Below are 14,476 nucleotides of genomic sequence, written 5' to 3' on the forward strand. Positions count from 1 at the left end.
GAGCAAACAGAAGTCGGTGAAGAACTATGCAGTGCAGTTTTCTGGGGGAAAGGCATGTTCCACTTTACAGTTTAAAAAACTACTTTTAAAAAGCAAAACTATTTTTAGGAGCATAAAAAGACTTTGTTTCATATACAGCGCATTTATGGTCCCCAGTTCTTATGACCACATTATAATTAGAAGTCAAGAAGCCACCTGATTTTCTTTGATGAGGCTACTGGGAAATAGCTTTACAAGGCTAGCCTATATGAACCAATTTTCAAGCAATCTCTTCAGTACAATAATTATGAGAACTGGACCTATTTAGTATTTGTTACAGGTTTAACTGTATCTATGGAGCTCATCGAATCTTTTCCAGTCTTTTCCAGCTATGAATGTCATAGGACTCATATTGTTATTTGTTCCCCCTAAAAGATTTCAATTTGTTTTTCAATTGAATTGTAAAACTTATATGTTATATTAAATTCTGAAGTGATTTATCTTAAACTTTTTTACATTTCAAAAACCTGGCATTTTAACAGTGGCATGTAGATTTTCTATATTCACTGTATGTTTGATTTCCATTCATATGTAAAATTTCAGAAATTAGCAAGTGGTAGCACCTGGCCAATCTTGTCAGGGAAGAGAAAGCAAAGTAATTAGATGGGAGACTACCTGTTGTGGTTAGCCAGCAGCAGGTGCAGATGGCTGAAGAGAGTGAGGACTCAGATGAGGGGCCAGGACCATTCAGGAGTGGACTGCTGCCTTCAGAGACTGGGGGGGCTGGCAGCAGTGATGAGGAGGCTCCCAAGAAGCCTGTGCCAAGTGCATGTACACGAAGGATTGCTCAGAGGAAAGAACAGTTACAACAGCATGGGCGACTCAGGAGTAAGGTTGCAAGGTAATGGCCCCTCCTTCAAGAAGATAAAAGCCAGCTGTGAAATTAACCTTCTTTGCAGAAGGCAAAAAAGTTTTGAACTCAGCCTTTAGAAATGACAGTTGGTATTTGAAGACTCTTGTAAACTATTTCTTATCTGTTGTTTTTTGTCAGACTTGAAAAAACTTGGCAAGGCTCTTTCTTGTCGGACCTAATTAGTTGGAAGCAGCCTTCTATCTGTGAAGAAACATGATTCTTAGCTGAAACTTAAACAGATTATAATGCTGCCTTTGTCTTGTGTTTGCTTTCTTGGAACCAGGTTTGGGTCAGAACATTACCAGGGATTTCCAGGATAGAAAATGAACTTGATAAGTTTAAAAGCATCCAGGAATATACAATGGCAAACAACTGGCAGTCAAACTCTTGAGGGCATCTTTATATTTTTACTGATAATCGATACAGAAGCACAGACTATAACTGGTTTCCTCTTTGAAATATATTTTCATGCTTTGACTTTTCTTGCCACAGTTGTTAAGTGAATCACTTAAGTTATTAAATTAGTAACATGGTTGTTAAATGAATCTAGCTTCACTATTGACTTTGTTTGTCAGGTCTCAATAGGTGATCACATGACCCTGGAATACTGCAATCATTACAAATATAATTCAGTTGCCAAGCTTCTGAATTTTGATCACATGACCATAGGGATTCTGCAATGGTCACAAGTGTGAAAAATGGTCATAAGTCAGTTTTTTCAGTGCCATTATAACTTTGAATGATCACTAAATGAATTCTTATAAACTGAGGAAAACCACAGAATGTGAATTTTGGAAGGGATATCTAGTTCATTTCCCATTTCAGCCACAATTTACCTGAGTTGGTCAAGTCAATTCTTTTGCTTTTTTCTTAAAGTCAGTTCTTTTGCTTTTCTATTGCTCATTCTCCCACTTGAAGGTTTCATTTTAAAGTCCACCTAACTCTAAGATGATGGAAAGAACATGACTTAGTAATACATTTGGACAACTGCCTGCTTCTAATAATCAAGAAGGAAAGAATGTCATACGAATTACACAGAGAACTAATTTTTCTTCTCACTAGCTATCTCAGAAACTAGCAGTTGCTAACAAACATTTCTTGATAGTGACTGATGCTACAAATCTATCTATTCCTTAAGGGACCTCAATAATAGTACAGTATTCATATTTCAGACCAATTGTACTGTAAGCGTATATGGTAGATTGTCTTGGATATTTATTGTTATTGTTCAGTTGCTAAATTGTGTCCAATTCCTTGCAACCCCATAAACCACAGCATTGCCAAGCCACCCTGTCCTCCAGTCTCTCCTGGAGTTTTCCCAAACTCAATGCCTACTGCACTGATGACAATATCTAAAGTCTCATCCTCTGCCCTTCTTCTTTTACCTTCAATCTTTCCCAACATCAGGATCTTTTCTAACGAGTCCACACTTCTCATTTGGTGGTCAAAATATTTGAGATTCTGCTCAGTATCTGTCCTTCCAAAGAACAGTCAGAGTTGATATTCTTTAGGATTAACTGATTTGATCTCCTTGCAATCCAAGGGACTCTCAAGAGTCTTCCAATACAATTCAAAAGCAAAACAGTGTGATAGCTAAATATTCAAAGTATAATATATGTCTTCCCAGACCCTTTTATTTCTCTACTATCAATAGAAGGCTACCCAAAACATTTTATGGAAAAATAGATGTTCTCATCAATAAATGGGTAGCCATCTTCTTCTGTGCAATTATCCAGAAAGGACAGCATATATCAACACAGTGGCTAGTCTTTTGTGCGTGACAAGTGCTGCATTAACTAGTTGCTTCAATAGCAGAAACAGTAGTAGTAATGATAATAAGATACAATCCTTGGAGCAGTTTGTAAATCATTAACTGTAATGCTTGAACACTATGAAAAGACTGTTAAATCCATGCAGATTATCAAGATTTGTTATGAAAAATTTGCATGGAAACACTATTAAATAAAATAAATATAATCAACAAAGGGAAAAAAAGGGCATGAATGCTTCCTCTGTCACATTAACTGTTTTATGGAATAACATTTTTCCAATGATTTGGATGGCCCTAAACATACTGATTTTTCAAAAGGCCCTTGAAGAAAAGTGTTTTGGCTTTTCCTTCTGCCACTGAGATAGAGCAAAGGAAGGACTAACTTGCTGTGGTTGATCTCATTTATTGTGTTTTGGTGTTTGCTGTGTTTTTTTTTAATCCCTTGAGTTTTTATGACTCTTAACACCAGGTAAGCCTCCCAGAACCTGTTTTGTGAGTTTAGGGGGAAGGGCACAGAAAATAAATAAAAGGGCACAAATAAATAAAATCATATTTTTCACATTCTGTCCATCTTATTTTAGCCAACAGCTTGATCCTTTGGATTTAGAATCAGAGATTATTTTTTTCCAAATTCTTGCAAAATCAGCATAGTTGGAGAATACTAAATGTTAAAGATCTTGATCTATCTGTACTGGCTTGCAAAGAATACACCATTTTGTTACAAAATAGGCCTTATTTGTGTATTCTAAAATGGGAATGGGATTAGCTCTGTATTATAAACATCAAGAACATAATGAAAGGCATTCTATGCATAAGTATTTCCTCATGTGTATGAGATCCTCTGATCCAAGCTCAAAGCATCAGGATAGAGGAACCCTGACCATATAACATCTAGGTAATCCAATGGCTTATCCATACTTAAACATTTAATGTACTACATATGTGTGATGCATGAATAAAACTTGGCACTAGAAAATACAATGGCAATCCATTTCCATATTGTTGCCAAGAAAAATATAGAAACTGCCCATGAAGCCACTAAAAATCAAACTCAATTGGAAGGAGATTTTACCAATAGTTAACTGCTTCAAAGTTGATATTCCTCTAGGTAATTATTTATAGCACCATTGTCTTACATAGTGATGAGGGCTATTACCATGTGGAAATTTGAGTGAGTTCAGAGATGATAGCAAATAGACGCCCATTACAACTTGGAATATGTTCTTCAAAAAAAAAAAAAGTCTGGCCTCACTTCATTGCTTTAAAAGTTTTGTTCTGAAATCAAACTGGCAATTAAGTTTCCAGATAGCCTATGACAAGTTTTGATACCCAGAGCTACATATATCACTTTTGACACTATTTGGGGAATTGACTGCATAAACAAATACAGCAAAAAAAAAAAAAAACCAGAAGCAAACTATTCATCATGTGAAAAAAACATTGTAAAGAAACAACATGAACAGAAAAAATCTTTAATGCAGAGTGCTTAGAAAAACACAATTAAATGCTTCATTTATGCCGTACAACATAATCCAAATTCTAATAAAAAGAACATTTGGAGCTTTATTTGTTAGAAGATGAATACAAAAGGTAAATGGCAAAAATTCATTCAGTGCACATTAGCCCTCCCAGTGATTTCACAATAAAATGCTACGGCTAGAATACCCTGAATATAGATTCAAAATGGTCTCTGCACACATTTTATGCAGATTAATACAAGCACATAATAAAAGCACTGGTTGAGTAAGCATGAGATCAAGATTCTACACAGATGAGCCTGTAAAAACACATGGTGGTTAATAAAAATAAATAGTGCAAAAAGAAGGCAGTATGGATCAAAAAATTTTTCCATACATTTGTAACATTCTCTAAAGAAAAAGAAACCATGTCTATGCTCTGAGCTTTTTAACCAACTCAATGTCACACTTTTTATATATGAAGAGCAAAGGTTTTTTGTTCCTAAGCAGCACTTCTCGGAAAGAAAAGAAGTGTTTTGATTTATGAAATACAAACTGAAATGAGCATTAATACCACCAACAGCAGTGCAGCTTTCAAGATCAAGAGCTGTATGTTTGTGGCTTTTGAGTTGCAGATATCTAGCCTAAAAGCACTTGGAAGAATGAAGTTATGTTTAAATAGGTTTAATCCTCATGATTGCAGAGATAGTGCAGGATCAGAACATGGTGCAACTCAGTATATATACTAATTTCATTAGTACGTTTTCATTTTTAGTCGCATTACCAAGGCAATATAGATTTTTTACATTTGAGAAAATAATAAATTTGCTTTGTACTGCGCAAATGGAACATGTCCACCAATTCCATCATCCACTAAAATCAAGGTAATAATATGTAAGTTATGTTTCTTATATAAATCCAGATTAATCTTAGCTTTAAAATGCATTATAGGCCCACAAAGCTAAATAAATTGTTTTCATCCCTGCACTAAAAGTAACAGAACCTGTAATATAACTACAAATACTTTGTTTAAATAGCACACATGTTTTATGCTATTTATATAAATGTACATTTTCCCATCTTTTCTTATGTTTCATTTCAATGTATGAACAACTTTAAATGCATCATTCTTTTAACAGAATTAATGAGAATGTGCCATGGCAGCCATGGCTACCCATAGTGTTCAAAACATCTTTTTTTTTAAAATTCTGAAAGTAACTAGAATAAAGCCTCTTCCACACATAAAGCTAGAACAACATTTTCTGTGAATGAATGAGTACTCATTATTTAGTTCTGAATCCCTGATTTAATAAAGCCCTTGGAAAAAAGAGCTTCAAACACTTTCTATTATGCAGATGGAATGAACATATCATCAAAGCTTATGCTGCTAGAAAGAGAAACGGTGCAGCCAATGGCTCAGGCCATTCTAGAATGTAAAGAATTTTAATGACAAGGTTTTATCCCTCTTAATGATATTCAAAATCACACCACAAATGGAGGGCTCAAATCAAAACTTTACAATTTATACTACTTTCCCTGATATATAAGTGAGGGGGAGAGTTAAAATGGAGGAGGAGGAGGAGGAAAAATGTTTACCATTGCAATTTGGAGATAAAACTCCAAGGGAACAAAAAAAAATATTGTAAGTATTCATTATATTCACTACAGAGAGAGGGCAAAACTAATTTCTGCTGAGTACTGTTTACAGGGGGCGGGGGGAGAGAAGTGTTGATAAGATTTATTGTTTACTTGAACAACAGGAATAAATCCTTTTTGACAGTAAGAAAATGTTACTTTTAGAACTGATATTATGAAAAACACAGTTAAAGGCCCTTTATATGCAATCTCTATATGCCAAAATGTTTACGATATAAGGAGTACATTTTAAATTTTGAACCGTTACCTATTTGGGAAGCTGATATATAAATACATTTTTAAAATCACACTTTTTGACTTCATTGATTATGGCATTTATTATTTTGTTTTCCAACATTCTTTCAACAGGAATTTCTGAAAGTAGGAACACACAATTTGCTCTAGCTATAGCTTTCTGTTTCTTCAATACGTGCATTAAAATCATGTTTTCATCTTGCTGTTTGTAATTATATAAATAATCACATCAACATTCCTTTTACCCAGTCTTCCAAATGAATAATTCCCAATATTCAGTCAGTTTCCCAATCAACCATTCTTGGATGCATATTATTGTATATAGGCAAAAGAAACAGTGCCATTCCTCTACAAAAACATGACAATATTGGTGGTGATGATGAAAGCTAACAGAACAAGAAGGCCTTAAATGAAGGACTTGTTGATTAAATGAAAAAGAATAAAATTTAAGCAACCAAAAATGCTAATTCAGTCATGCACACAATGCCATGATATTTTTCATTATGTTTTAATGTGCCAAATCACTCATGTATAAGATTCAACTGAAAGGACTAAACATTCTGATTGAAAAATATGGAATTCAGTATGCAGTAGCAAAAAGAAGCTACTTAGATACTGATTTCAAAATTAGAGAAGATTTTATGATAAGTGCTGGAATGCAAATAGGAGAGAGCCACAGCCAATTCCCTTACAAGCTACAATAAGGAAATCTATCCTCTTCTAATTAGTACTCCACTGACACAAATTAATTGAATCAAAAATAGCAATATTTTATTGCAATCATTTTTGATATATTGAATTAACCAGAATATTTCTTAAAAGCAGTATAAAAATTCCGAACACAAGGGAATTCCAAAACCATCGTTCACTCTATCCCCAACATCTCAATATATGTTATTCTGGGGCACTGAGGTCCCATACAAGTAGCCTATAATGTGAAACAAGTCCAACCTTTTGGCTCTGCACATTTTCTGACAAATACTATGGTGTACTATCCTTTCATGACTATGTGTAACATGTCAGTTAAACTGACATGTTTGCTGCACACTATTCAATATAGTTTTTTCATATTATCATATTTGTTAGATAATGTAATCTTTGAAAATAAAAAATTTAAATCCAAATTCTACGTCTAAAATAAGGAGTGGAGCCAGTTTTACATACAGTCAAAAATAGACTTTAATCTACTTTCACAAGTTTTCTCAAAAAACAATAAGCAGCAAATGGGATATGACATTTACCATCCTGAGCCTACACATCCTTACCACACAATCATTTTGTACAGTATAGTGTTGTTGTTGTTTTTGCACTAGTATCTTCTGTTGAGAGACAAGAGAAGTGCAGTCAAGAAAATCCAAATGACCAGTAAATAGTAGTAAAGACTATTCTGTATATCTTTGATGTCACCTATGGTTGTCTGGATTTTTGCAGCTTAGATCTGATAGGACTAAGACAGAAAACTGGGCCTTCTGCTCTATAAAGACACTGAGGGTACATCATGCATAATTTTTACTATCCTCATAAAAACTTATGGAGTTTTTTAAAAAAGAAAGTTATAATTTTCTCCCCACTTTCTGGGCATATAAATTTTATGTACAGCAAAATTTATTGAATTTTTCTTTGTGAAAGGAATAAAAAGTGAACATTAACCATTGGTTGATTGATCATGTGTCATCAAGTTGTTGATTTTTAATGATCACATAGATTTATATACCAATTTATATCATAGAATCACAGGGCTGGAAGGGACTTTAGAGGTATTCCAGTCCAACCCCCTTCCCAAGGCAGGAGTCTTTATACCATCCTGCACAAATAGTTGTCCAATTTTTTTTTCTGAAAACCTCCAATCATGGTGTACCCACAACTCCAGGAGGCAAGCTGTTCCTCTGATAATCATTCTTACTGTCAGGAAATTCCTCCTAATTTCCTGGTTGAATCTCCCTCTGACAAACTTCTACCCATTGCTTCTTGTCCTGCCCTCAGTTTCTATGGAGAATAAATTGATGCCCTCTTCATAGTATTACAACTTTCAGGAGAAAGAAACAATATTTTTAATGTATAACATGCTCGAAAAAGAAAAACTGAAAGAAGGAATATGCAACCTTGGCCCTGGAAAGTTCTGTTTCTAAATAGGCATCTGAAACAACAGGACCATATTTTGGCTTTTGCAAACCAACATGATTCCATAGAAGGCAAACTCTATAAAAGAAATAAGGACCATTTTACATTGATTTCTTTTCTATATGAAGCTCATCCATATCCAGGAAACAAGTGTACAAAAGAGCTACCAAAAAGAAGACAACCGGAAGATGATAATAGATACTTACAACTGTTACTTTTTGCTGTCACTTAATCCACATTTTTGCAACCCAAATAATTATAAAATACATTAAATGTGAAGAAGTGAGGTAGTAAGGATAATATTTATGTTAATTAAAGGAGAAATACTTTCCAGGGTAGCATACAATTGCTTTATTAAGAAGGAAAGAAAATGACATTAATAATATATCATTAAATAGAGGTCACTAATCAGCCTCAGTACAAGAGAATACAAATATATTAAATGTTTAAAAGAAAAGGAAAGAAAGTTTGGCACCAAAATACCAATGGTATTGGCAAACAGTAACTTGTTCACAGTTATAACAAATAACTACTACTTCTATGTAGTAACACTAAGAAGATTTTAAAACTAATATGGGTGTTCAGCTCTTCTTTCAGATATAAATATACAAACAAGCAGTCTTATAAACATTTTTGCAGACTATTCACATGTGAGCTCATGTCCACAGTCACAATGCTAAGAAGAACATTTATTCAGCTTAACTAGTAATGATCAAAAGAGTTCTGTAACATAGGTCAGAAATATTAAATTCTACAGTATTACAGACTGGGTGTAACAGAGGAAGAAAAAATGCTTCTTGAAAATTATCTATTGAATTTATAGGATAATGAGGATTGTTATGATACATAAATGAAATCAGAGATTTCATGGTAAGAATATCACGTTCTATCATAGCACAAAACAATTATGTCAAACTCTTTGGATGCTTGAAACAGACTATTTCCTGGACAAGCTGGTTCCAGAAGTATTAATTAGCCTGAGGAAAACAAATGTGAATTTCTGCTATACTCTCCATTTCAGCTATTTATATATGCTGGGTTCCACACACATTTCCTCCTGCAAAATTTCTTTCTATCCACTCACAATAGAAGAAAAACCACTGTCTAAAAGGGGGGGAAACTGTGTAACTGACCTTGTCTTGACTTAAAACTATAAGTATAGTTGGAACTATGAAACCACACACACACACAAACCTAAATGGAATCATTAAGATCTAAGCCTGATTTGAAGGCAACCTTACATTTTTTCGAAAAAATACTTTCAGTCTTTCAACATAAAAATATGTTTTGAGTTTTTTCATGTTGAACTCCTGGAGAAAATGAAGAAAGGGGAATACTTAGGCCTGCCTAATCTATTTCAATCTTCTTCAAGCCAATCTTCTTCAAGTATTCTTTTAATTATAACAACTGAAAACAGCCCCAAATCATTCTAAGTTGCAATGTAAAGAAAGGAAGAATCAAGAACTACAAACACAACCCATTTTTCCCTTTTCATTCAGGTCCCGTTGAATTTTTTTTTCTTACACTTCAACTGAAAAATTCCTTCAAGTCTTACTATTCAAGGACACCTCTCTTTTCCTAAGAAACTGCACCTATGAATTCTCTGGGATTCTCAAATTGCAAGACCTTTGGCATGGAGCAATCCACTGATCTGGCTGTGAAACATCTATCTTGAAGGAGGCAACCTGTGGCCTTCAATTTGAATCAGGTAAGAAGAGAAGAGCAAAAGAAAAAAATGGGCAAGGCAATCAAAATAGAGCAACCAAAGAAGATGGAAGCAAGAGAAAAGCTTTCTGCAAGTTATCACTTTAGAACTCATGAAAAACCCATCTATCTTTTCCATGGAAGTCTTGCAGATGAAGAGGAAGAGAAAAGAATAGCAGAAAGAAAGTGGGTAATTCATCTACTTTTGGCTCTAGCGCACCCTCAATAACAAGACCTCTTAGATTATCCTGAAGGGAACAAAGCCCTTCAAAATGAAACTCTCTCCTCTGTTTTATAGGCAGTGATAACATCTTTGTAGCACACAGGGCAAGGCTGAGAAAGAAAGAAGATTTAGATACTGCTTCAGCTACAGTCCATTTTTCTTTGTGCACTTGAGTTTGTTATGATAGAACTTTGTTGCATGTTCTCATTGTGTAAATAAAATTTGAAAGAAGTGGAATAAAGTAGAATAATGTTACAATGCAGTTATGTGTGCGCATGCATACACACACACACACACACACAGACTGTATTTTCTTCCCTCTCTCTTTTTCTAAGATCTTGGTAACAGTGGCAACAGCAGCACCTCGTGGCAGAGGTCAGTATTTTGTATACGATCATTTGCATCACTTCATCCCGAGTGTTATCAATCAAACTTGAACTTAGCTTTATCGGAAAAACTGATGAAGAATTTTCCAGGATGAAGTCTGTCTCTTTAGCACTACAGGAAATGGTGATTTAAAAAAAGGTGAATTAAAAAATAATATCTTTATGCTAATTGCAACAAGTGTATTCCCAACATGTGGAAGATGATTTTAGATCCCTGAGAATGATTTTCCATGGGGCCTACAAGTTTCTTATGAAGTGCAGCACATTCCATCTCTTCTTTTGATTAGCAATTACAATTTTAGAGGTTTATATTATAACTTATCAGGTGCACAAATATCTTGATTTTATATCTTGAATCTACAACATTCCAGTTCCTAAAATACAAAGAATTTCAGAAGGTATTTGGGGTTTTTTTTTTCCTGCAGATTGATATTGCATGGATTTTCAGATGTTCTTTATGTTAGCAAGTGATTCTTTGTTAAACATTGTTAATATTTTACTAAAACGATACTTAAGTGTATTTCAGAAATAACTGTTTACTGTAATATATAAACTGGTACATGTTTAGTAACTCTTACATTTCAGAATAATTAGATATTTTCATGGGGATGGGAGGCATCAACATCGAAAACCTATACTGTTTTGAAGAACTCATTATACCATAGAAACAAATCAACACACACATCCCTACTAAGACACCACAACTTTCATTACTTTTGTGAAAGCACCTGATTATCAACAGCAGCAACATTTTCATGTTTAACTAAATAATCCACAGTTTCAGTTGAATTCTTTTATTAAAATGTTGCAATGCTGTAATTCTCAACCTGAAATGATGGCTAATATGAAGTATTGACATTCTGATGATGATGTTCACCTCTTTCTCCTGTCTGTTGAAGGGGTTATTGCCTAAAGCACTATATACTCTCAAATACCCCTGAGCAAATGTTGGGGTTTTTCTCTCTCTCTCTTTCTCCTCCTCACCCACTAAAAGAGTAAAAGGCTTGTGGTTAGCACACAGACAAACCTAGGTTAGTAAGGTTTTTGTGCTGTAGTCTAGATTTTATGAAATAGTCATAAAACTGTCCTCTCAGTTATATTTAACAGGAATAATTGAGGGAATAGGAAAAAGACAACAGAAGAGTCTGACAACCATGAGCCAAGAATCTGAATCCTGTGTTAGGGAAATGTTAATCATGAGCATATGAATGGTTTAGGTTCTAACCAGAACATACTGTATAAAACCAAAATCCAGGTCTGCAGCCTTGCCAATATGCTGATCTCTTTGAGCAAGACAGAAATTTATTCAGAAAAAAAACCAAAAACAAAATACTCACCCTAAAGTATTCCTCCCTTAGCTTATACATTTTCCATCAAGAACCATAGCCAGGCATGGAAGGAAAACACTTAAAACCAGACAATCCACTCTTCCCCCTCCTCAAATACATTTCTTCTAAAAAGCCTGTATCAGAATTTTAGCTGGTTGGTTTATTTTCCCTCCTACTTATAACAGTGTTTACTAAAACTAAGCGATGTGATCAGGGGTCTGAAGTGACCTCGCAACCAGCAACCAACTGCCCCTCCTCCTCCTCCTCCTCTTCCTCCCACGCTCGCGCATTCCCCCTGTACACCGGCTTTTGCTTCCAAGATGGGAAAGACTTTCAGCCTTTAAGCAGGCAGTCTTGGTGCTGTTAAAGTACAGCAATTTGAAATTCCCTCCTGCAGGATGCAGCCGCTCGCTTGCCACCTTCAACACTTAGCCTCCCAGAGGAAAAGAAGTTTTCAACGTCGTTAAATGTTAGGTTAGGATGGGTTGGGTTGGAGAGGACTGGCTTTCTTTTCGCCTTCAAGTTTGGCCCTTCAGCAAGCCAAGCGACCTGGGCACAAGGATTTCGGGAAGGGGGCTCCTCCTTGGAAAAAAAAAAAAAGCAGCGCCTTTTCCCCCCAATATCGAGAAGCTGCCCGTCTCAAGCGGGGCAAAGGGCTTGGGGAAGGTCGGGGCTCAGAGGTGCCATTAAATCAACTCCTTGCCCTGCCCCGGTCTGCGAGGGCGCGATAAAGTCCCGGGCAGTGCAAAAGCGGCAAAGTGCAACCCCCCCCCCCCCTTGGCCACCTCCGCCGCTGCGGGGCAAAGGGGCAGCAGGAGTCGCGGAAAAGGGGGGGGGAGGTGCGGTGACGATGGGAGCGGGGCGAGACTTCGTCCAGGCGGTACCATCCTCAGTCGCTCGCATCCTCCACCTCCCCCCCCGCCCCAACTGCCCAAGCGTTTGCACCCGTCCCTCTCTCTCCCTCCGCCCCTCGTTACCTTGTTGCAGTGGTAATAGTCCAGGGGGGCCAAGCAAGGGGGGTCGGCCCCGGGCAAAGAACCAACGGCGGTGGGGGCGGAAGGGTAAAACCTAACGTCCATGCCGGGACTGCGCGCTGAGGAGGAGAAAGAGGTGGCGGCAGCGGCAAGAGGAGACTCCAGGGGGCATGGAACCGGCTCCTCCGGCGGCGGCTGCTCTGCCTCTGGCTCAGGGCGGGCGGGAGGAAAGGGGAGGAGAGGCGGGGAGAGGGAGAAGGGGAGGGCGCGCAGCCCAGAGCCAGCTCCTCTCGCACTCTATTGTTCCAGGCACCGAGGCAGGGGGTGGGGGAGGAAGGAGGGGGAGGGGAGAGCGCCCGGGACCTGCTCGGGCTGGGCTGGGTCAAGCCTCTCCCTGCAGCCTTTCGGGCCGGCACTGGGACTGCCACAGGGCAGCTCTGAATACCCGCGCCGCGCTCGGGACTTGCCTTGCCCCGAAAGCGCCGGGGCCGGCAAGCCAGCAGGAGAGGGCCCGACGTATAGGGCAGGGTCCGTAGGAAAAAGAGTGAGGTGGGGAAGGAGAAAGTGGTTGTTTCCCTTTTTCTTTTTCCCTCCGCCTGGGGAAGAAAAGGCTCGGAGAAACCGCCACACGTCCAGCGCTCGATCCCCCTTTCGCGTGCGAACTAGGAGTATCCCCCCACACACACACGGGGGAGGGGAGCCAGACCCTGTGGCCCCCCACAGGAAAAGGGGCGCACGTCTCTTGTTGCGGCTTTGAACTGGGCTCATCCTTACTCGCTACGGAAATATGGTTTGGTAGTCAGGGGTTTCACGTTGTGCGGACCTGTCCGGAGTAAAGCCCCCAAGGAAAGAAAGCAAAAGTTGGTCGTTGGAACACGACCCTCCTAACCTGTCTATGCATCCATCAAGTTTTCTGCTAAATGCCAAGATAGGGTTCAGGCCTTCTCCCAAGAAAATAACGGGCAGTCCTGTTTCTCAGAGAAACTGGAATTAAACTTTTCCACGCGCCCCCCCCCCCCTCGCATTTTTTCTCCCGTGGATCCCTGTGTCTTGGAGCAGAACCTCGTTTTGCTTGCTACTGCTGCTGATAAAAAGGGTAGGGTCCTCTCTCAACATTTCAGAAAGACACCGCACCACAGCTTCAGATTTGTCAAACTTTCCTACCAATCCATAAGAAAGAGGGTTGGAACAGCCTGTTTTCCAATTAGATTTTTCTTACAATGCACGATTCCTCCAGATTTATTTAGTATGTATTTCTCCTTTTCTTCCAAGAAGTTATCAGTGGCATAGAAAGATTTTTCCCATGTACTTATCTACTTGCCTGTCCCCACAACAGGCCTATGAGGTTATGCTAGAAATTGGCAGCTGGCCTAAGGAAACCCAAAATCTAAATGGTTTGGTAGAAATTTAAATCTCTCTCTCCCCAATCCTAATCCAACATGACTGTCTGGACCAGGTTTAATCATCCATTGAGTAAATCAGTCTTTATCAGGCGTTCTATCCAGACATGTCAAAAGAATTGTGTTGCACTTTAACAACCAACAAATTGGAGCATGGGAATTACACTGCAAGTAATGTTCTGGCTCTTTAAGGGCCACAAGACTCTTAATATTTTTGTTGCAACAAACTATTGTGGAAACTGAAGACAGAAGTGATGCATCTTCAGTAAATAAACTTGCCTGGAAAGGGGAAACAAAATATACAAAGCTGTATACTTTATTGCAGTACAG

General features: G+C 37.9%; 1 protein-coding gene across 4 annotated transcripts in view; it reads right to left on the reverse strand.

The window, feature by feature from the left end:
- The window catches only part of TOX2 (TOX high mobility group box family member 2), a 243,660-nt gene extending 230,679 nt beyond the window's left edge, over positions 1–12,981 (reverse strand). Inside the window, exon 1 of one of the 4 annotated variants that reach the window (XM_026697646.2) lies at positions 12,750–12,981. In XM_026697646.2, the coding sequence (XP_026553431.1) occupies positions 12,750–12,851 (102 nt within the window). In that variant the 5' untranslated portion in view covers positions 12,852–12,981. Of the gene's footprint in view, positions 1–11,781; positions 11,930–12,749 lie in introns of those variants that run through there. The other 3 variants (XM_087929168.1, XM_026697649.2, XM_087929169.1) reach the window with 3 other exon arrangements.
- Between the last annotated feature and the right edge of the window lie 1,495 nt (positions 12,982–14,476).

Source organism: Pseudonaja textilis, chromosome 3 (assembly GCF_049901715.1).
Source record: "Pseudonaja textilis isolate UNSWEBS1 chromosome 3, rPseTex1.2, whole genome shotgun sequence".
Taxonomy (NCBI): domain Eukaryota; kingdom Metazoa; phylum Chordata; class Lepidosauria; order Squamata; family Elapidae; genus Pseudonaja; species Pseudonaja textilis.